We start from the raw sequence: 25,253 nt of genomic DNA on the forward strand, positions 1-25,253 counted from the left end.
CAGAGTATGCCAACTCTCAAAGCTGTATTAGGGTAAAGATACTATTTCCCTTCTTCCAAACACCACTGAAAAGTAAGGAGCAGCTTCCTAATGAAGCATGTAAATAACATCCAACCTCTACCCAGGATTACTGGCAATTTTGAAATATACCGGTTCTAAATTAATAGCACATGACTGCATTTGGAATATAGGTAAACCTGTGTAGAATTTGACCCTGCAAATTGTGTGACGATGAATACAAATGACTTGAAAAGTTTCCATCCAGTATTTTCCTTTTGTTTGCTGGTTCACTTCTCCATTGCTTTTGAAAAATTATAAAATAATATCTTTCTTCAGAATATAAAACCGTAAGTTCTAAGCATTTCATACTATTGTAAACACACTGATTTTGTTTCAGTACTGCAGGCACTGGTGCTTACAAAAACATATTGTCATTAATCAAATTCTGACATCTGCCAATATTCTTACACAAGAGGTTAAGGTCAAAGCTAGGCATTTGAATAAATGTGTCTGGTCCTGCTTACTGGAAAGATTTTTTTTCACTATAATGTCAGAAATCACACAACACCAGGTTTTGTCCAACAGGTTTATTCCACATTTTCACTATAATGGTGTGTTAAATCTACAAATGAATTAGCATGTCTTGAATGAGTAAAATGTAGTGCATCAATCTTGTATTTCTTAGTAATATGATTGCCAGTCATCTTATTTTAGATGATTCATAAGAAAATTGTCAAATTGCATCTTGGAAAGGTTCTTTAACTGCATCTGAATTAGATTAGCATTCAGCAGTAGATCTTCCTAAGCTCGGTTGGTGTCTGATTACGTGAATATGATTTAGGTGTACATTATGTGAAGCTGTAGATTAAGTTAAATTCATACTTTAACAACTCCATATTGAAATTATTTAAGAAAACATGGTAAGGTCTGAGACATTTTTCATTTGTTCAGCCTTCACAATCTAACCGTTCTATTCAGCATACAGAGGCTGAGAAGAGTTAGAGAATCGCATCTCGAGAAACTCTGGGCAGAGCTATTTAGCTGGAATCCATGTATATTCTGAGGTATCCAAGTAGGGGACAGTTACCTTGGGGGCATTTAATCTAAGAAACAATTGCATCCCATAGATTAGGTAATGGTATGGGCATGGTAAATAAGAATAGGAGGATCTGCAAGTGAGGTAAACTGGTAAACACAGGAAGTTCTTAAAGTATCTACATGCTTTTCAGATCAAAGCACAAATTTGAAAATTGTGGATAATTGGTTTGGATCTTTATCTGGGACATTCCAGTGTGCCCATGTTGCCATAGGGATGGTTATAGGAAGATAGTCTTTTGTGTAGTCTTCATGTTTTTGCACAGGCTCAAAGAGTGAGCAAAAACTATGCACAGTGGGTACTGAGACCAGTGGTCAACATCTATCAGAAACAATGGTTGTTTGGCCAACTAGAATTAGAGGAAACAGCAGTAACATGAGGAGAAACATACCTGGTTTTGATCCCAGAAGAAGTGAAGGAATCCTCAAGTTCCTGTAATGTATAGGGCAATTCTTGGCTAGAAATCAAAATGAAAAGAGGGAGTGCCTTATTCAGATTTTCGGGCAAGAATGCTATGGGTTTATAATTTGTTTAATTGTTATACAGTAATTTTTTTCTTTGTTTAAAATGTGAACTCTTGTGCAGTATTTTAGTTAAGTGAAAATTCAAATTCATTTTTAAAAGTAAATGGTCTTTCTTGAGATTATAACAGTGTGATAGCAGTTTCTATTTTAGTGTGAAGCTTGAATGACCATGAAGAGCTAATACCATATTTGCGATGAGAAGTAGGAAGCTTGTTCTGGTTGTGCTGTTATGTATCACAGAACAGTACTTTATTCTGCAAATACTTTCTGTGAAAACCAAATTCATAGCATGATGAGTTAACAAATGTAGTGCTTTACAAAAATAGGACATCACGTCACATCAGAAACACTCATTTAGCGCGATTGAACCACATGCTATTTTTAATTAATAAGTATTCTGTATTTGGAATTAAGAAGTATTCTGGGATCTGAATATTATATCTACAAAACATTGCTCGATCATGCACATGGTCTATGTCAGTGAACGTGTAAAACACAAGGGGTGACCTACATATGGGTGCTGTTCACCGTTTCCAAAGGGGCATGTAATGCTTGTGAGGACATTAGCATGAGTGTCCCAAACTTGCAGAACAGCTGTAATGTGGTGTCAGACCTGCCCTGCCATTTTGGTTCTTAAGGCTCTGTTTCTTCCGTATGCACAACTGAGCATATGTTCAGCTGCCTGAAGGTCCCTTCACCAACACTTTTTAAAGACATCACCATCCCTTACCAATTTTAAATCAGAATACACAGCAAAACTGTGTCATCAGTTTCAAACAAAAAGAGAGTGCAAGAGAAACAATAGGTCTGGCAGCATCTGTACAGAGAAAAGGAATTAATGTTTTGAGTCCAGTGACCCATCGTCAGATGGCCTTCTCGTGCTTGTATTTCTTACACTTAAATGTTCTTGTGTTACAAGAATGCTAAAATATTTGGCTGGATTTCGCAGTCATTTTCATTTTTGAAGGCACTTCAGTTGCTCAGATTTTGATATGGTTCTTTTGTGCTGGAACATGTACCAGTTCATAACCTATTTCAGTGTGACACCCTGTACAGTGAAGCTGAGGCCTTTGTCAACTGGTAGACAATCATCTTGAAGAATCTTTACTCAGGTGTGCAAAGCTTGTTTGACACAGGAAATCTAAATTTGAATATTTAATTGAACATCAAACTGAGCACAGTAAACAAATGAAAGAGACTTGAAACAGATTTTTAGGATAGTTTGTGTTTTTTTTTTAATTTTCAGCAATAATTTACTTCTAAATGAGATTCTTTATTTATAAAAGGTCATTTTCAGTATTTAGAAGATTGTTTGACAGCATTCAAGAATTGTAATCATTCCATGTCTGGTTTAACTGAAGGCTCTATGTTTTTAGCTTATTTCTTTTACTGTCTAATTCACAGTTATGGAACAACTACTTCCATCTGGCTGTTGCTTTTCTCACTCAAGAATCACTTCAGTTGGAGAATTTCTCCGGTGCAAAACGAGCCAAGATAATCAGCAAGTAAGTAAAACATTGCAATCTCTTGAAAACCAGATTTCTTAGAAGTTGCCCAGTTCTCTGCAAAGGAAATATTCTTTTCATTACTACAGTTGACACATTTGGTATCAATATCTGTATGTATATTATTTTAAGAATCTTTAAGTTGTAGTCTTACACCAGCCACCAATAGGAATATTATTTTTCCCTTGGCAATTTCATAATAAAGTTTGGAATTTTGCAGAGAATGTTTTCCCTTGGAGAGTAAGCATCTTGCTTTCTAATGCTGAGGTTAATTAGATTTTGCGACCTTCTGTCAACCAGCTTGCAAGCTTGAATCCTTATTCAAACTTTCTAAGTAGAGGGAGTTGAGCTTAGTTAGGCCTTCTAACTTTAATTAAGGGACAGTACTCAGAAGGGTCTGAGCTTGGCAGCTATTTCATCAGCTCTGAGCAGTTCTGCCTATCTTCCACCACTGCTCCCCAATGCAAGATCCTGATTTGCTGTCCAGAGGGTGCAACTGGGCTCTGACTCCAGAAGGCTATATTGCCTACTGGTACCAGTATTCAGTATATCTGCTCAGGGATGCACAAGAAGTTTTAGTGGAATGGGGTGGACCCAGTTGGCATGATCCATATTGACCCCAAGAACAGAGGTTCTGCTTAGATGGTATGAGGAGCTAGGTACCAAATTGAAGAGGGTAATAATCTCTGGATTATTTACCTAAATCGCATGCTATTGATGGAAGGTAAATAAGATGAGTGAAATGAATATGTTGCTCATAGACTGGTGTGGGAGAAATTTTTTCCAGATCATGTGGCACTAGCATCACTAATGGGAAAAGTGGGACCTGTACCGCTGAGACTGTCTACACCTGAACCAGGCTGGGCCTCTGATAGTTTTAAAAACCACATAACTCGGGAAATTGAAAAGGCTGTATACCAAGTAATGGGGGTGAAGAATCAATCTTTGATAGCTGCGAGCAACATAATAATATAGAAAATGAAGGTGAAAAAATGACAGGAAGGTACAGAGGAAATAAACCTACGAATACAGTAACAATCAAGACTAGATGTTACAAAGATGACAAAACTAAAAGTATTGTATTTGCATGTGCACAGCCTTCATAATGAAGGACGCAAAATGATAGAATACATTGTTGTAAATAATTAGAGTCGTGGCTGCTGGGTGTCAAGGATTCGGCCCTGAATATTGAGGGGTATATTCTTCTTCAAGACGAATAGAATGTTAGGTAAATGTGGAGAGATGGTGCTGTTAAATCAAAGATGGCATCAGTGTAATCATTAGAAGTTACCTCAGTTCAAGAGATCAGAATGGGTTTGGAGGAGATGTGGAATAGTTGGGGCAAGAAGTCCCTAGTACAAATAACCTGCAGGCTCCCTAATGATCATTACAGTGTAGGGACAAGTGTACAAAGTAAATATTGGGTGCTTGTGATAAAGAGACAGTAATAATTATGGATTACTTTAATTGACATATAAACTGGAAAAATGAAATTGACAATGGTAGCCTTGGTGAAGAGTTCATAAATGCTTCAGAGATGATTTCTGACAGCAACACGTTCTGGAACCAACATGAAAGCAAGTTTTACTGAACATGATACTGTGTAATGTGACAGAATTAATTAATAATCTCAGCGAAAGACCCTCTAAGTGGCACCTTTCACAATATGGTTGAATTTTACTTTTGATTTGAAACGCAGTGAAGGAATAGTGGGTCTAAATCTAGTACTTTAAACTTAAATGAGAGCAACTATGTGAACAAGAGCACTGAGCTAGCTCAGATGTGAACAGGCATATGAGGGTAGGAGATGGATTAATAGAGTGGCATGCATTTAAGCAGATATTTCAGAATACTCTGAATAAGTATATTCCTGCTATAAAGAAAAGTCAATCATCTGTAGCTACGGAAAGCATCAAACTTAAGGAAAAAGCATCTTAATGCAAAGATGAGTTGGAGTTCAGTTGATTGGGAAGAGTATAAAGAATAACAGTGAATAACTAAAAGGTTAATCAGGAGAAAGAAACTTGGAGTATGAGAGGAAGGTATCCAGAAATGTAAAAACAGATAGCAAAATTTGTACAGGTATTTAAAAAGGGAGAGAATAAGTCGTGTGTTTTGGTCCTCCAGTGAGTGAAAAGAAGGGAGTCAGTAGTGGATAATAAGGAACTGACAGGTATAATGATGAATTATCTTGCTTCTGTTTTCGCTGTTGGTGATATTTAAAAGAAACAATATGATAAGAGCTGTAAGTCAGGAGATGGTAGTGGGGAGGAACTTGACGAAATTAGAAATTACAAACACCAGGCAGCTGATGGATTTGTGGGCTGACAAGTCCACACATCTTGATAAGCTTTATCCTAGGTCTTAAGAGGTGGCTAATGAGCAGGTTGATGCATTGGCATAAATTTACCAATATTCAATAGACTCTGGAAGTGTTCCATTAAACTGAAAACTGTCAAAAATAACTCCTCTGTTGAGGAACGAAGAGAGCCACAGAACGGGTAACGACATGTCTGTTAGATTGACCTTTGTTGTGGGGAAGTTGTTGGAATGTCAGTGAAGAGGTTATCAATAACTACTAGGAAAAACTCAAAAGTAATCAGCAAGATTCAGTGAGTTTTGTAAAAGGGAAGTCAGGTTTGACTAATTTATTGAAGTTCTTTGAATTACTATCAGACGCTGTGGAAAAAGTGTAAGCCCTTAGAAGTACTATACTTGGATTTCCAGAAGGTATTTGACAAGCTGCTGTATGAAAGGTTATTGCACAAAGTTCATGGTGTAGGGAATGACCAATAAGTGTGGTTAGAAGTTTGACTGGCTGGCAGTAAATACAGAGTATGCATAAATAGGTCCTTTTCTGATTGATAGGATACGATAAGTGAGGTCCAGCAGTGGAGGGGTCTGTGCTGAGACGCCAGCTTGTTGTAATTTATATCAATAATTTAAATGAGTGGATCGAAGACATATGTTAGCTAAATTTGCAGATGACACCAAAAAAAACAAGGAAGTATGTTCTGCAAAGGAGCATGAAGATAGATATAGATAGGTTGAGTGAGTACACCAAAACCGGACATAAGGAATATCATGCAGAACAAAATGTGATGTTATTCATTTTAGGTGGGAAGAATAAAACAAAAGTAGAGTATTACTTGAAGTACAGGTCCAAAATTCTGAAATAGGAAGGGATTAAGTTGAGTCGCAATAAGTTGGGATGCAATTGCAGCATGTAATTAAGGGCTAATATAAGACCATAAGACATAGAAGCAGAAATTAGGCCATTTGGCCCATCGAATTTGCTCCACCATTCAATCATGGCTGATAAGTTCTTCTACCCAATTCTCTGGCTTTCTCCCTGTAATCCTTGATCCCCTTGATGATCAAGAACCTGTCTATCTCAGTGTTAAATGTACTCAATGACCTGGCTTCCACAGCCTTCTGTGGCAGTGAATTCCATAGATTCACCACCGTCTGGCTGAAGAAGTTTCTCCTTATCTCCATTCTAAAAGGTCTTCCCTTTACTCTAAGGCTGTGCCCTCAGGTCCTAGTCTATCCTACCAATGGAAGCATCTTCCCAACATCCACTCTGTCCAGGCTATTTAGTATTCTGTAAGTTTCAATTAGATCCCCCCTCATCCTTCTAAACTCCAATGAGTATAGTCCCAGAGTCCTGAAACGTTCCTCATATGTTAAGCCATTCTTTAAGAGGAATTGAACATAACAGTAATATCTTAAGTTTCAGTCATATATGGCATTCAAGAGATCACATCTCACATACTGAGTGAAGTTGTAGTCTCCTTTCCTAAGGAAGGATGAAAATGTGCTGGAAGCAGTTCAGTGGAGATTTACTTGACATCTGAAATATGTGGGTTAACTTATAAGGAACGTTTAGAAATTGTTTTTAGGAATTTAGAAAAGTGGGGCTTACTTGGTTGAAGTATCTAAGATCCTGAGTTGTCTTGACAATGTGGATCTGGATGGATGTTTCCTCGTGTGAGCTCAGAACTAGGAGGAGCTACTTAAGGATCGTCCTTTTAGATTAGTGATGAGAATTTTTTTCTCTCAGAAGGTTGAGAGATTTTGGAGCATTCTGCCTCAGAAGCCAGTGGAGACGAGGTTATTGAATATTTTTAGGGTTGAGATAAATTGAATCCCTTGACTGGCAAGAATCTAAAGTTATTGGGATTAGATGGGAATGTGAAATTTAAATCACAAACAGATCAGCTGTGATCCTTTTGAGTGCTGGAACAGGCTTAAGGGGTGAATTGCCTACATCTGCTTTGAATTCCTATGTTTGCATGCAAATGATCCAAACATCCAAGAGTTTATGTTCTGAGTTTTCATCAGCGTACATACTGTATGTGATGATAAGGAATGTCAGCTTCGTGTTGATAAATTAAGAACAGAACGTTAATATATAGTAAAATTTATTAAGGTCTTGCCGATCTGACATGCAAATTTGATTTCATGCTTTTCTTCTGCAAATATAAAAATGAAGTAAAAATGCAATGTGAATCTCCAAATTTATATTTGATGTTACAGGTATATTGTGAGCTATTCTCATAAATTATGCTATTGAATTCCAGTACTGCAGCTCGAAAGCCTATCATAAGTGTGGCATACATGCATATAATGTGTGATGTATATTTAGAATTATTATAAAGCTGGTAACATTTTCTTGTCAATTCATCAAAACTATCAGTGAAATTAAGGTCTTGTTCTATTGTTTGGGACTGAAAGTAATCATTTGTGTCTCAGTGTGTTTGTGCTGTTCATGTGCAGCAATAAATTTAGACTCAATTTAGATAACTACCTGTGTAGTCTTGATATGAACTCCAATAAACATTACCTACCCGCAGGTAAACTTCATAATTTATTGGGGAGAGGTGAATCATTTCAGTTGGGCATTTTCTGGTATTCTTTCTTATATTCTCACCTTTCCTGAATATGGTAACCCATAGTAGGGTATAATTTAAAGGCTTGAGCACACCTCTAATGTACCACCCAACAAACCCACTTCTGTATGAAAGTTCATATCATGGTATAATTTTTCAAAATAATGGGAACCTGTCTTTACCTGATATCCAAAACATGCAGCTTTCTTTATAATGCAAGAGATAGCAAACAGTAGCGAAATGCTAAAAGAGGCAGAGTATAATGCTCATCACTGTCGCAGTCAGAGATGCCAAGCAACTTGATTCATTCCACCTGATATCCAGAAACAACTGAGCACATTGGGTGCAATAAATGCAATTACCATGACAATATCTTGATTGTAGTGTTAAAGAATTGTGTTCTAGAATTAGCCATGCCTGTAGCTAAGCTGTAGGACTGCATCTATAACACCAACATATTTACCTGACAAAGTGGAAAATTACACAGGTATATCCTACACATAAAAGCAGGATAAATTCCATCTGCCCAACTACATACCCATCATCCGAGTTTTTCTCATCAGCAAAGTGATGGAAAGAGTTGCTTAGCTTGCACCTAACTGAAGAATCATGGTGTTCTTTTGAAAATTCAGTGAAATCGTTCAGCCAGATTTTATTTCAAAGTGCTAGATTTAATTTATTTTATTCGTTCCTGGGATGTGGGAATTACTAACTAGGCCAGCATTTATTGCCCATATTGACCTGATGAACATGGTGATGGTGTGGATCCCGACCCAAGAATGGTGTTATATTTCAAAGTCAGGATGATGTGTGACTTGGAGGGGAATTTGTGAATGCTGGTGTTCACATGTGTATGCTGCCCTTTTGCTTCTACATAGGTCAATATCACAGGTCTGTAATGTGTCGATAGTAGAGCCGTAGTGAATTACTGCAGTTCACCTTTAGATGGGACAAACTGCTGCGATTATCCATCAGTGTTGAAGGGAGTGCATGTTGAAGCTGGTGGATTTAGCGCTAATTAAGCGGGATTGCTTTGTGGACAGGCACTGGGAGTCAGGAGGTGAATTACGATACAGAATTCCAAACCTCTGACCTGCTCTAGTATCTACAGTATTTTTATGGCTCGTCAGTTCAGCTTCCAGTCAAGGTAAACCCACAGTATTGATAGGGATTCAGCAATCGTAATACGATTGAATATCAAGGGGTAATCATTAGGTTCTGTCTTGTTTGAAATGATTGCCTGACATATGTCTGATGCAAATGTTATTTACCACTTAATAGCCCAAGACTGGATGTTGTTGGGGTTTAGTTGCATATGAACAGTCTTTTTCATATCTGAGGTGTCACAAATAACACTGAACATTGTTCAGTCATCAGAGAACTGCTCTTTTTTAAAAAAAAAAAAATTGTTCATGGGCTGTGGGCATCAGCGCCAGCAACTTTTGCTAATTCCTAATTGCCCAGAGGATAGTTAAGACACAGCTTCATTACTGTTGATCTGAAGTGACATGTCGGCCAGACCAGGTAAGGAAGGCAGATTTCTTTCCCTAAAGGTCATTCGATAACTGATTTTTCCACAAATTGACAATTACATGAACAGCAATTGGCTGTCTTTTTATTTATTTTGTTGAATTATATTTCAACATCTGTCATGTTGGGATTCGAAATCATGACCCTAGCAGATTTACCTGAGGTTCTGGACTACTCCTCCAGTGACATAACAGCAACATTACCTAATGATAGAGGGAAGGTCATTGATGAAGCAGCAGGAGATGCTTGGGCTTCATATACTGGTCTGATGGATTACTCCAGTGATACTCTGTGGCTGAAATGTTTGACCTCCAACAACTGCAACCATCTTTCTTTTTGCTACTTATGAAACAGTGGAGAGTTTTTCCTCTGACTCCCATTGACTGTAGTTTTGCTAGGGCTTGTTGATATCATACTTGGTCACATACTGCCTTGATATCAAGTGCAGTTAGCTGCACCTCAATTCTGGAGTTTATCTATTTTGTCCGCATTGGGACCTATGCTATAATGAGGTCAGAAGTCAAGTAGCCTAGGCAGATTGCAAATTGTGTGTCAGTTTGTTCCTTTGCAAGTGTTCCTTGATAACATTATCAACAACCCCTGCCATCACTTGCTGATGATTGAAAGTAGTTTGATAGGGTAATAATTACTGGGATTAGATTGCTTCCACTAATTGTGGACAGGACACACTTGGGAAATTTTCCACATTGTCGGGTAGACGCCAGTGTTGTAATTTATTAGTGACAAGAAAACACCTGCTCCTCACCACTCTTGCTTTCCCTTCGTTGATGAATCAGTACTCCTCCATGTTAGACACTAGTGGTAGAAATATTTAGGCTAGTAATGGCACAGAATATACCCTGGATGGGGATTACAATTACTAATCATGTTGGCCAAGTCCCAAAGGACATAGCTGCCAGAGAGGACAGAACCTACTTGAACTCATCCTCACCTGTCTACCTGTCACAGTAGCATCTGTTCATGTCAATATTAATTAGAACAACAGTCACACAACCATTGTTGAATGCAGCCCCACCTTCACATTAAGGACACCTTCCACAATGTTAAATATGATGGATTCTGGGCATCCATGAGGCATTATGGGCTGTTACCAGCAACACAATTCTAAATGGGAAGAAAATTCAGAAATGTGAAGTGCAAAGGGACTTGGGATTCCTGGTCCAGTCTTCTCTTAACTTTAACTTGTGGGTTGAGTTGTTAGTTAAGGTAAATACAATGTTGGCATTTATTTCGAGAGGACTGGAATATAAAAGCGAGGGTTTACTTCTGAGGCTTTATAAAGTTTTGGTCAGATCACATTTAGAATATTGCGAGCAATCTTGGGCCCCATATCTCAGGAAGGATGTACTGGCTCTGGAGCGGGTCCGGAGTAGGTTCACGAGAATCATCCCTGGAATGAAAGGCTTAACATATGAGTAACATTTGAGGACCCAGGGTCTGTACTCGATGGAGTTTAGAAGGATGGGCGTGGGGGTAGGTGGTGGGGATCTAATTGAAGAGAATACTGAAAGGTGCGGATAAAGTGGAGGTTGGGAAGATGTTTTCATTAGCAGGAGAAACTAGGACCCAAGGGTACAGCCTCTGAGTAAAGGAAAGACCCTTTAAAACGGAGATGAAGAGAAACTTCTTCAACCAGAGATTGGTGAATCTATGGAATTCATTGCCACAGAAGGCTGTGGTGCCATGTTATTAAGACTTAAGTTCTTGATTGTTAAGGGGATCAAAGGTTACGGGGAGCAGGCGGGAGAATGAAGTTTTGAAACTTACCAGCCATGATTGAATGGTGAAGCAGACTTGATGGGCTGAATAGCATAATTCCTGCTCCTACATCTTACGGTTTTATGGAATAGTAATTCAGCCTAATCTGTAACTTGATGACCTATTGTATCTCTTACTCTTCAATTAACATAAGTCAAATGACTGACTTGAATTCAATAAGTAGGGTAGGACCAGGATCAGCACAAGGCATATCTGAAAATGAGGTGTCAAGCTACAACACTACATGCATGTTGAACAATGGAAGCAGCGTGCTACAGACAGAGCTAAGCTGTCCACACAAATAGATTAGATTGAAGATCTACACTTCTAATTGTAAATATTAGTGGATAATTAAACCAGGGGAGGAGGTTCTGAACACATCTCCAATCATATCAATGGTGAAGCATGACATGAGTGTAAAAGACAGGTGAAGGTATTTGCAATGATCTTCAGTCAGAGGTGTCAACTTCATGATCCATCTCAATCGCCTCCTGAAGCATCTGTCATCACAGACAGAGTCTTCAGTTGATTTGATAAATTCCTTGCAATATTAAGAAATGGCTGAGTGCACTGGATACAGCAAACATTATGGACCCTCAAAACATTCCTGCTGTAGTGCTAATGAAGTAACTAAACTGTTAAAAAGCTGAAAGAGTATAAATAAACACTGACATCTATCTATCTGACAAAAAATATAGAAAATTTCCCGGGTATTCCTGTTTGTGAAAAGCAGAAAAAATCCAATTCGGCCAATTACTACTCTATTGGCCTACTCTTGACCTTAGCAAATAATGGAAATAATCTTCTGAGAGCCACTACCTCAACATGGACTTGCTGACCAATCCTAAGTTTGGGTCCCTCACAATCATTCACGTAGAATTTAATGCAGCCTTTGAATAAACATTGGGAGAACTCACTTCATCTCAGAGGTCAGATAAGAGTGACTGTTGCTGACAACAAGGCAGCATTTCACCAAATGTGGCATCAAGGATCCCTAGTAAAATTGAAGTCAGTGGAGAAAATTGAGTTAGTGGAGAAAAGGCTCTATTGGCTGAAGTTCCACTAGCACAGAAGACGATGATTGTGAATGTCTGAGGCCAATCATCTCAAAGTCCTTCACAATGCTGCAGGAATTCTTCAGGCAATGTTGTGAACACAAACATCTCTAGCTTAATGATCTTCCAGGCTATAAATTTATTTGCTGGTGATTATTTTAGTGTTAAGTTCCTTTTGCAACTCCCAAGTACTGAGGCAAATAATTTCCATGTGCTGCAAGACCGGGAAAACATCCTGGCTTGTGTTGGTAAATAATGACAATGCACAAGGCCAGGCAATGACCAACCTAATAAGAGAGAGGCTAATCACATCCCTTAGACATTCAATGGCATTGCTATCACCAAATCCCCAACCATCACCCTTCCTTGAGCTTCTATTGATCAGAAACCTGGAAACCAACTACATCAGAAACCAACTACATAAACACAATAGCAACAAGAATAGATCAGAGGCTAGATATTCTGAAATAAATCAGCCTTTCCATCAAAACACAGGTCTGGTGTATGTTGGAATATTCTCAACTTGACTGATGCAGCATGCTGCAGTGTGTACCATTTGCAAAATGTACTACAACAACTTAAATATGGTTCATTCACAGGACATCCAAATCCCAATAATCTCTATCACCTCTAGCAACAAGGACAGTATTATGCATGGGATCATCCAACATCCAAGTCGTACACCATTCTAACTTGGAAATATATTGCTGTTCATTGGAGGATCATAATCCTAGAATTCCATACCTAACAGTACTGCATGTGTACCTACACCACAGGTGCTGTAGCAATTCAAAAGCTGTCAACACCACACTCTTGAACGGTCAGCAGTTATTGACTTTGCCAATGTCCACATCCCACAAATAAAGAAAAAAGCTTTGCTCAAAGAACAATGTTTCATAATGACTGAAATTCAAATATTTGTAAATGGAACAACTTGTAATATCGATAATAATATAAAGTAGGCTAAATAATATTTAATCTACATTAAGTACAGTTATAGAGTCATAGCCATATAGCGCAGAAACAAACTCTTCGGTCCAACTCATCCGTACAAACCAGGTTTCCCAAACTGAACTAATTCCATTTGCCTGCGTTTGGCCTATATCCCTCTAAACCTTTCCTATTCATGTAACTATCCAAATGTCTTGTAAATGTTGTAATTATACTCGTCTCTACCACTTCCTCTGGCAGTTAGTTCTATATATGCACAACCCTCTGTGTGAAAAGGTTACCCCTCATTTCCCTTTTAAATCTTTCCCTCTCACCTTATGCCTATGCCTTCTAGTTTTGGACTCCCCTACCCCAGGGAAAAGACCTTGGCAATTCATCTTATCTATGCCTCTGATGATTTCATAAACTTCTATGAGATCACCCCTTAGCTTCCTATGCTCCAGGGAAAAAAAAATACTCCCAGCCTATCCACCCTCTCCTTATAACTGAAACCTTCCAGTCCCAGAATCATCCTTGTCAATTTTTTCTGCACTCTATCCAGCTTAATAACATTCTTTCTGTGGCAGTGTACCAGAATTGTACGCAGTACTCAAAAAGTGTCCTCACCAATGTCTTGTACAGCCACAACATGACATCCCAACTCCTATACTCAATACTGTGACCAATGAAGGGAACATTGGAATTAGGAGCAGGTAAGCAATTCAGTCCTTCAAGCCTACTCCGCCGTTTAACATGTTTCAGGACTGATCTTACCCAGGTCTCAACTCCACTTTCCTGCCTGCTCCCCATAGCCTTTTATCCCACTTCTCACCAGAAGGCAAATGTGTCAAATGCCTTCTTCACTTTACATTTCAATGATGCCACTGTCAAGGAACTATGTGCCTGCACCGCTAGGTCTGTCTGTTCGACAACACTGTCCAAGGCCCTACCATTAACTGTGTAAGTCCTGTCCTGGTTTGTCTTACCAAAACTCCATCTGCCACTCCTCGGCCCATTGGCCCAGCTGATCAGATCTCGTTGTACTCTTAGATAACTTCTTCACTGCCCAGAACCACCAATTTTGGTGTCATCTGCAAACATAATAACCATGCCTCCTACATGCTCATTCAAATTGTTTATATAAAAGGCAAACAACATCGGACCCATCACCACTAGTCACAGGCCTCTTGTCCGATCAACAGCCTTCTACCACCAGCCTCTATCTCCTGCTGTCAAGTCAGTTTTGTATCCAATTGGCTAACTGCCTGGATCCCAACTTTTCACTAGAAACTCCAAGATCAATGCACCTTTTATTGAATTCCTTTCGAGGCCTACACTCAAAACCCCTCCCTCCAAACACTTTCCAATTTCTTCTTGTCATCCTCCAATTGCACTCTTTAACTGTTCAACAGTGAATGTACGAGAAAATAAATCTCGAATCTTATGGTGCTTAGGGCTTTGCTAAAAGAGTACCACACTGTCTTTACCTACTAAACTATGGAAGACTCAGGTTTTATATGTGTTTTGAATCAAATGTTGCAAGTCTTATCATATTCACCACTGCCAAATTATTTTAAAAATACATTAGCAATAACAGAAAATTCTCTCCAATTACTACACTTAGCAGACATCTAATATCTAAAATGTTCTTCTGCTTTTCTCTTCTTGTGTCTAGTGCCATATGAGGCAGACCCAGCATGTGATTATATCTGTTTACAAAGCTAGACTTTCCTGGAATAGGTTGAATATGTGTCGTTTCACATGCACAACTGACCAGGAGACTTTCCTGCTTATCCACATGACAAACACACCAAGGCAATCAATCCTGTACTAGGAATTCAATGTGGAGTTTCTGGTTCAGAAACAAGTATGCTACCCAATATATCATAAGACCTGCCCACTGAAAACATTAGAGCACAAATAAATCAGTAGAGTTGCATGTGAATATTAATGTCATTGTATTTGAACTTCTGGGAAAGCATAGCTTTCATTGAAAACAATATTCCTGCAATAATTTCATTTATAAATGAAAGTAGTGGAAAACCGAGAATTTCAATCTCTGTATTAAACCTGTTATCAACTGATCTGGAAGACAAGCTTTGAGGCTCAAATTTAGTTGTTTTAAAGGTTAAGTTGTTTTTTGCAATTGCTTGTATTTTATTATAAAAATGCTGAACTGTGAGGCACCAAATAGTCACCAATTATAGCTCTGTCAGCCATGCTGATGCAACACATCCATAAGTATTCACAATAGCAGATGGAAAGCGTTAATACCCTGTGGGTTTGTGCCATAACAAAATCCATTTTTAATCTATTATTAGTTGTCAGACAAGGAAAACAGATATTCTTTCAAGCTTAATGAGACATCATCTGTGAGCCAAGATAAATGAAGAGTACAATGGTTCAATGCAGAACAAAAATACCATCATAAGACAGCTGTCAACATACATACAAAAAAAAAAATTAGGTCAGCAGACATGAAATTTATTAAATCAACTTCCATAGTGTTCTGTCCAGTCAAATCTGCTGAACTTTGTCTTTTGATTAATTTGTGTTACATCTTGAAATCTATTTTCCCACTAAATGAAAGGAGAGGCTCAGTCAGTTTAACTGTCAAAACATATTACATATTGTGTATTAATATGATAACTGCACATCTTTAATCCAGATGCTTCCCCATGTGAAATACTGACAGATAACTGTTTTTCACAAATTCTTTATTTTTGTCTCCTGAAGAGAAAACAGTAAGTGATTTCTATGCTAAATTCAAATGAGCAAAGTTGAATTTCATGCTCCCATAGGATAATCGGGATAAGGAAGTGAAAATCAGACAGATTACCACCTTCTGGAAATGAAGATCAGTTGAGAGCAATTTGGGTAGAGTTGCTATGTTTTCATAGTCCAGCATTGACTGACATTCCAGTGGTAATTTTAGCTCAAGACAAGTAGCAACTCTGAGGCCAATGGAACAAATGTTGAACTCACCCTTACTGGTTTGAAACCATTTTAACTCCCTTGACTCATTTTAAATGACTAGATTTAATTCCCAACTAAACATAGCATCAGTTAATGAGTCAGGCCAGCGGGCCCAAGTCCAGTAAATATGTCAGGAGGTCTCATCCTGATGAAGAGAGGGTTCTATTGCAAGGACTGGAAGCATGGGAGAGAGATGGCCAAGAATTCCTTTTGGAGCCTAGAGAAGCCGTCCTCCTCTTAATGACTCCCATTTCTACAGCTACTGATCCTTGGTTCAGGCATTTCCTGAAGAGGTACACATTGGGAAATAACCATGTTGTAGCTAGCTAAGAATATAGTTCGGGTCGAAATGATCCTTTGCATCAAGGCCCTGTAGAACTTTAAAACTGGTGATGGACAGACATGCAGTGTAGCTCCAGTTAAACACGACATTCGTGATTTTTTTTTAAAATGACACATTCTCCCCAACCCCAGTTCATCTTTTGTTCTCATGGAATGTGGGGTTTCTAAATCAAGGCGATAACATTTATAGAATGGCCCTCCATACCTGGGATCAACATAGCAAACCTTTTCTGAACTACCTCAAAACCCAGTATGTCTTTGCTTAATTAAGGGAACCAAAACTGTTTGCAGTATTCCAGCTGCAGTCTGACAGATGCCCTGTAAATTTTTAGCAAAACCTCCCTACTTTTATACATCATTCCGTTCGAAATAAATACCAACATTCCATTTGCCTGTTGTATTATGCACTGAATTTCGATGCTAGCATTTTATGACTAATGGATGAAGACAAAATTCTTCTGTTCTATAGCTTTCTGCAATCTTTCTTCATTTAAATAATATTCAGCTCCACTACTCTTGCAGCCGAAGAGTAGAACCTCACATTTCCCCACATTATGTTCTATCTGCCCAGTTTTGCCTGCTTACTTAACATGTCTATAACTTCTGCATCATGACTGATCATCTGCCTCGACTCCACCTTCCTGCACCATACCTTTGTCCCTTAATTCTAAAAATTATTGATCTCTGCAGTCAAGAATTCCAAAAGTTTGTGACCGTCTGTAGAAATTTCCCTCCACTTTAGTAATAACGGTCAACACTATTCCTCAACCAAGGAAACAGCTTCCCAGCATCTACCCTGTTAAGACCCTTAAAAATTTTCTATGTTCCACTGAGATCAGCTTCCATTCTTCTGAATTCTGGGTAATTTAGGTCTGATCTAAATTTTTACTTCATAAGGCAATCTGCTCATTGCAGAAATCAGTCTAGTGGATATTCATTGCAGCTACTCCAAGGCTGGGATTCCCAACCGTGGGTTGCATATCCCTGAGGATACAGGAGAAATGTCCACGAAGTGAGTGGGAAAACCGATCTAGTAGTCAAGTTCAAGTATGATTTAAATAATTAACCATTTCTTCCTAAGTTCTTTGAATTCATACTTTGTTTATATATAAATAACTCTAAGATTAGGAAGCTTTCAGGTAGATCTGTCGCAAGGAGAAAAGTCTTTGTGCTATCGGTCCTCAGTGACCTCTCAGCAACCACCTGGAATTTCCTAGTACAGGTTGGATAACTTCAGAGAGGTCTCTTCTTCCAAACACTTTGTGACAACTATCACCTGGAAAAATGCATTATCCAGAAAGAGGAGACCATCACATGCACTTGCCTGTTTTTAGTACCTAGAGGAGAGGGACTAATCCCTTGTAATAAAAGCTCATACGCCATTTGTTTTCCTAATTGCTTGCTGTGACTACATATTAATTTTCTATGGCTCATCCTTATGAATACCAGCTTTTCCTATCTTTCACTACTAAATATTCATAGTTAGATGAGAATGGAAACTTCAAGGAAGATGCAAAGAATGTATTTCTGCTTTTGCTTCCAAGGTGGATAACTTCTTTTGTCCACATTAAATTCCATTTAGCATGTTCTTGCCCGCTCAATTAATCCATTTGTTTGCCTTTGTAGTCTCTTTGTGTCTTCCTCAAAGCTTCCATTCCTATTTAGCTTTGTATCTTCAGCAATCTTTGCAAGCAGTTCTCTAATTCAAGTCATTGATATAGATTATAAATAGTTAAGGCCCAAGCACTTATCCTTGTAACAGTCTGCCAACCTGATATTTACCTGTTCGTGGTTTGTTTTCTCACCATTAACTCGTCATCAACCCATTCAGCAATTTAGCTTACATACCTCGAGAACTTCTGTATGAAGTGATAGCTAGGCCATACAATGAATAGCATGTATGATTCACCTGTTCAAGGATGCTTTAAAGCTTGACGTGAAGATCCTAAAAGTCAATTTTCACAATTGGGAGACACTTGATGTCAGGAAAATGGTGTATTCCAGCATGACAATCAGTAGCGACAGTGACTTGGCACAGCAACCCACAAAGACACTTGATAATCACTTCACAAGTATAACTTGTGGCAGAGCCTGCTTTGCAGACATACAACATATAAAGTTTCCATATCCCCAAAAAATTTTGTTTTCTGCATCTTATGCCGATGGAAGGATGACGACGTGTCATCTGTTCTTAAAAATAGGTTATAGCTCCTTCTGCACTAATGATGATAGGCCACTGACGTATATTTCTCCCATTTTTCTCTTCTACTCTTGCAATAGCAATGTTACATTTGCTACCTTCCAATGCATAGAGAGAAAACCGAACAGATTCAATATATTCACTAGTTCTGTAAGTACCACTTTGAAATACCTCAGGTGCAATGAGGTACCAGAAAAACTATTAGAAATTCTGGAACTATCTCTTGGGGCCAGCGCTTTCAGGAGAGAGTAAGTGTAGAATAAATACCTATTCCTGGAAAAAAAAACATATGACTGGAGACAGCTCAGAAATGTTGAATAAATGAACATCAGTTCTTGGTAAATATAAATATCTGCTATCTAATATATTGTTATTAGATTCCAGGAAACAATGTATTCTGTTTCTATATTTATAAATCGTTTCACTTTTGAATTATGGCATCTTGACACATGCAAAGGTCAATGCATAAATGTATCTCAAAGATGACTGACGCAGATATATACCATCATTGAGTTGCTTTTAAGAATTGAGCATTCATTGCTGTGCTTCAATCACAAGAGGTGCTATCTTTGCTTTCTTGCCTTATCTTCATGCAAGCATTTTCTTAAAGGTTTTGTCTAGAAACTAACAGTGGAGACACCATGAAAACTTTTTAATGTAAGCTGTATCATTGCAACATGATGATTTTGTGTTATGACTGCAAGTTGCTATTTATATATATTAATTGCGCTAGTAATTTATGCTAGTGATTGATGTTTCTTTACCCTTGTGTCCAATTCCAAGGGGCTTAATATTGTTTTTGGTGTGGTTACAAATTACATATAATGTAGTTTCATAGTAATGATTTACCTTTCTTCATGACCTGTGACTCCTTGCCAGTGAACAGCTATTCATCAGCATATCTTATGTCACCTTTATTCAGATTAACCTTGATGTTTTCACAGCTTTCTTTTCTTGCTATATCTGAACGTTAATTGCAGTACTTGAGAATGTGGAGTTCGTGTGGCTTTATACATCAAGTTACAGTAGAAATGAGATTATTTCTCCAAGGCTTGTACCTAAAGCTCGCGCATTTCGTGCATGTGAAGATGAGAAGAAGGGACAAAGACCTGATTCAGTTGTTTCCCACTTTTACTTTTCCTTGAGATTTCTGGGCTAATTTGAGGGTTGAACTGGAGATGCACGCAGGAGGAACAATCCATTGATATGAAAAAGAGATGTGATGAGATATTTCCAGCTCAAACTCACTACCAAATTTTCAGGTGCAGTGCAAAGCTAGAAGATAAACCTGAGCAATAGGTGGCCCCTGACAGAAACAAGGAACGGTTCTGAGCCTAGTCGGGCACAACATGCTGCTCCTGTATAATCCCTGAGCAGATGGCAACCAGGAACATGAATCTAACACTTTGCAGAATATGTACTATCCCGGTTATATTTGCATCTATCGATTCAACATTTTAACAAAGTTGAGTAAAAGTGATACAAGTTTGGATTTCTGTCGAGTAAATGACAGATTTGTGTTGGAATTCAAAATCGTGCATTGAACACTACTTTCTTGCCTCTAATTGGCAGCAGAAGTATTGATAATAAAGAACAGGGCAAGAACTGGGCAAAGAAGTGGCAGATGGAATTCAACCCAGAAAAATGTGAAGTGATTCATTTTGAAAGGTTGAATTTGAATGCAGAATACATGGTTAATGGCAGGATTCTCGGCAGTGTGGAGGATCTTGGGGTCCATGTCCACAGATCCCTCAAAGTTGCTCCCCAAGTTGATAGGATTGTAAAGAAGGCGTATGGTGTGTTGGCTTTCATTGGCAGGGGAATTGAGTTTAAGAGCCATGAGGTTATGCTGCAGTTCTATAAAACTGGTTAGACCACACTTGGAATATTGTGTTCAATTCTGGTCACCTCATTTTCGGAAAGATGTGGAAGCTTTAGAGAGGGTGCAGAGGAGATTTACCAGGATGCTGCCTGGACTGGAGTGCAGGTCTTATGAGGAAAGGTTGAGAGAGCTAAGGCTTTTTTCATCGGAGCGAAGAAGGATGAGAGGTGACTTGATAGGAGTGTACAAGATGATAGGCATAGATAGAGTGGATAGTCAGAGACTTTTTCCCAGGGCAGAAATGACTATTACGAGGGGGCATAATTTTAAGGTGATTGGAGGAAGGTACAGGGGAGATGTCAGAGGTAGGTTCTTTACACAGAGAGTGATGGGCATGTGGAATGCACTGCTGGCAGTGGTAGTGGAGTCAGATACTTTAGAGACTTTTAAGCAATTCTTGGATAGGCAAATGGAGGACAGTAAAATGTAGGGTATGCAGGATAGTTTGATCTTAGTAGCGTAATAGGTCGGCACAATATCATGGGCTGAAGGGCCTGTACTGTGCTGTACTGTTCTATGTTCTAAGCTCTGTCTATTTCTTATAAGGGTAAAGATTACAAAGCAATTTACAATACAAGATTATTTTCTCTGGTGAGCTTGCAACATTCCATGTGCTTTGCCTTGCATGCATAACATTAATGTGAGCAAAATGGTGTACTGCTCTTGGACAAATGAGAAACTAACCTGGAATGTGAAAGAATTATGAGCGAGAAATCAAGTCACTGGAAACTATGGTTTTATTGGTAAGGCTTTGAGCTCCTTGGAGATTGCTTCACTGAACAACTTTTATATTGACAACACAATTTTTTTGTAATTGTTTTATTAATTGTGAAACTATAAATCACCTCTAAGTTAGAACTGAGATGAAAGCTGAATCAACATTTGCATATCACTTAGAAATGCTTTAATTATTTTAGTCATTGAACGTTTTATATTTTCCTGACTATGGTATTCTGAAAAAGTAAATACCTTATGCAAGAGTATTTAGATACTTAAAAATCATGCAAATACATCAAGGATCAAAATGATCATGTATTTTAAAAAAGAGGCTGATATTAACTGATGGTTAGTTAAAATTCAGAATGAAATGTGAAACATCTCTTCAAAATCTATTTGCAGACTTATTATTTATAATATTATTTATAATCATTTAATTCAAGTAAAGGGTTACCTTTTAAAAATCTATTCCTGGCTTTTTTTACTGTCTTATTTAGTGCTTATCATAGTGATGGATATTAGAACTGAGCAGTGGGACATTTCTAACTTCATATACACATTATTGAACATCAGATATGATTATAAAATGAAACTCATTCTACTGTATTCCTGCAGCCTACACCTTAAGAAACTGCCTGCTAGTGCATCAGTGTGACATTTTAATTTGTTTCCCACCCACGATTTCCAATGGGAACTGCACGGAAATTCCATAAATGAATTTTACTCAGACTTTATAATTTTTTCATATCAGTCTGCTGTAGATTGGAATTCAAGTTTTAAAGGGGTATGTCTAGCCCAATGCCCAACACCCCACTCTGTTTCCCCAAATTCCAACTACTTTTATCTGTTAGCCCAAAATTATTTAAACAGTATAGTAAGTTATAAAATTCAAAATAAGACATCTTCCTAAATTATTGACGAAGCTTTAGCGAAAGGCAAGCTGCTAAAAACACTCGGCAAGTCAATCAGTATCTGTTAGAGAGGAGAGAAGTTAACATTTCGTATATGGCTGCTTTATCACGTTTTCAGAACTGCAAAATGTACAACATATAAAAGCAAATGAAATGAAGGTTTGTTACACTCATTTTGTGTTTTTGTTTTTCTTCTCCCACTCCTTTAAATTGTTCTTATTTTTAATTGTTCTCTGAGCAGATGCTGTCTGATCTGATGAATGTGAACAACAATTTCCCACGTTGGATCTTGTTATATGAATTTGTACTGCCACATTTTATTTCTTGAAAGAATTGAGCTTGTATTGAGATTAATAAAATGTTAAATATGATGAAGTGAATTTGTTTTTTTTTCCCCCAGATATGGTGACATGAGAAGACAAATTGGATTTGAGATCAGGGACATGTGGTATAACCTTGGTAAGTTGTTTCTATGAATAAACAATGTATTAGTAATGTAATTTTATGCGAGGAAATTAATAAATCTTCTGTCTTGGGCCATCCTCTTTTCCAGGATAACACTTTATTCGTCATTGTTCAAAATTTCTACTGATTTGGTGTGCCCAAAAATAGAACCAAAAAGAAATTGCGTTCACATAGTATTTCACGTGTCCTTTTGAAAAGTACTCAGTCATTTTGGAAGCAAGCAAGCAGCTAATTAGTGGGAGGCAATGTCCGGAAGACGACAATAATATATATGGCCTCTTAAATGGTATTTAGTTGAAGGATAAATGTTGGCCTGGAAATCATTAGACTGCATATATTCTTTGAAAAAGTCCAAATCTGCAAGTATTAGGTATGGTAGCATTACCATTAGGCCTTGACTACTCTGCCAGTAATAGAGAGTAATAATTCAAAAGCATGAGTTCAGTTTTCATCACGGTAGTTGAGGGCATTTAAATTTGGTTAATTAAAAACAAATCTGAAATAAGATGATAGTATTAGTCATGTGACCATGAACCAATTAGATGTAGAAAGTTAACTGGCGAACTATTGTTGTTTTGGGAAGTAAACCTGCCTTCTTTATTTCATTTGGCCTACATGAGATTCCACAACAACAGTAATATGGTTGACTCTTAACCGTCCTTGAAATTCCCTTGCAAACCAATTATTTTAAAACTTTGACAATAAATTGCAGTATTTCAAGAAAGTGACTTGTTACCCTTTCTCAGGGGCAATTAGGCATGGACAATAATTGCTAACCTTGTCGTAATGGCCACATCCCACAACGGAGTTAACATTTGAGTCCAATATGACAGCAGAAGAGTATTTCTCTCTCCACGTATACTACCAGATCTGCTGAGTTTCTCCAGCATGTTCTGTTTTTATTAAGGGACCAATATAAGTTAATAAACTATAGATTTCGTGCTGAGGTCTCAGTAACTGAACAACGTTGCGTTTTTTTTCGGTGACCTAATTAAACATATTTGATAGTGAGCTCTTGTGTAATCCATGTCAAGCAATTTGACAGGTAATTCTAGGAAGTTGATTGTATTTTCAACCACTGATCTCTCTCTTCCTTTCCATGGTACTATTATTTTACTGTCACTGCCCATGGCAGTTGTAGTTGAACAAGATCTGCCTAGCACTTATGTCTATCCAATTATATCTGGAGGATGAAAAACGGAATATGTAAAGGAATGTAAATCATTTGCCTTTTTATGAGCACAGGAAGTGGTACAAATCATTCAGTTCCCCAAACCTATTCTGCTATTTAGTTAGATCTTGGCAAATCTATACCCAGACAGCAGTTTGAGAACTTCATCATCAAGGACACTTTTCAAGGACAGTTAGAGTGGGCAATACATCCCCGAATGAATCAAAATAAACCATAATATTTGCCCACTTTGATCCATGTTCATTGATATCCTTACGTAAGAATACATAGTCTTTTATTGTAGAGAATCCAAATGTCTACTATGTTTTGTGTGAAAAGTAGCTTCCTGATTGTACTTAAATAACCAAGTTCAGTAGAAGACTTCAAACAGAGACATGTCTGTAGGCAGTTTGAAATCATTTTAAAGCAGGTTGCAATAAAAAAAGTAGACAGTAGCTTTACTTAAGCATCTGTACCATTCACTGCATTAGTTCTTCACTCAGTATCCTTGTATATCTTGAAATGAATCTGTTGCAACATGTTGCTGGAGTTGTATCTCAGCAGCAGCAGCACCAGCACCAGGTAACTAACTTGACCCCAAAACATATGAAGCATTTTGAACTAGAATGTCATCATCTTATAATTGAGCGAATGCACTATTAAAATCCAGTGCACCCCTCAGCATTACTAACACACACAATACGCAAACTCTGCCTGTGCCAAGTAATAACTGTGTTGTTAGTTCTACTTTGTATCAGTTTGGGAGGTAGAAGTCCAGAGTTGATGCACACACTGACTTCAGAGATAAGTGGAGAAAAATCTCTCTTTACTGTCACAGTAATTCTGAAGAATGGTCACTGGACTTGAAATGTTAACTCTGCATGCTCTCCACAGTTGCTGCCAGTCCTGCTGAGTTTCTCCAGCAATTCCTGTTTTTGTTTTTGATTTGCAGCATCTGCAGTTTTCTGTGTTACTTTAGTCAGGATTCAGGCTGTGTTTGCTGTGTGACTGTAGAAATAAGCAGTTTTATCAGGTTGTTTGATTATATGACTGAATACTGAGAAATGCCAGATGAAAAGGATTATTTTATTTTTCATACCACAAATAAAAGATACACCTATATCTGATTTCCTTTTTGAGAGGAAATGTTCTTAATAATAGAATGTTTTTGGCCAGGCAATCCATGCTACAAAAATGGCAAAGATTATTAAGAGATATTTGTCAATTTCTGGGTTATTTCAAAGATAAATTATGATGTATATATTTCAGAAATGTAAA

General features: G+C 37.9%; 1 protein-coding gene across 1 annotated transcript in view; it reads left to right on the plus strand.

The window, feature by feature from the left end:
- LOC125485612 (dedicator of cytokinesis protein 1-like) overlaps positions 1 to 25,253 on the plus strand; it is a 105,718-nt gene that overhangs the window by 31,471 nt on the left and 48,994 nt on the right. The window contains exons 4-5 of the mRNA XM_048609181.1: positions 3,025 to 3,125; positions 22,740 to 22,798. Of these exons, the coding sequence (XP_048465138.1) occupies positions 3,025 to 3,125; positions 22,740 to 22,798 (160 nt within the window). The remainder of the gene's footprint in view (positions 1 to 3,024; positions 3,126 to 22,739; positions 22,799 to 25,253) is intronic.

The sequence above is a fragment of the Rhincodon typus genome, chromosome 20, assembly GCF_021869965.1.
Source record: "Rhincodon typus isolate 14 chromosome 20, sRhiTyp1.1, whole genome shotgun sequence".
NCBI lineage: Eukaryota > Metazoa > Chordata > Chondrichthyes > Orectolobiformes > Rhincodontidae > Rhincodon > Rhincodon typus.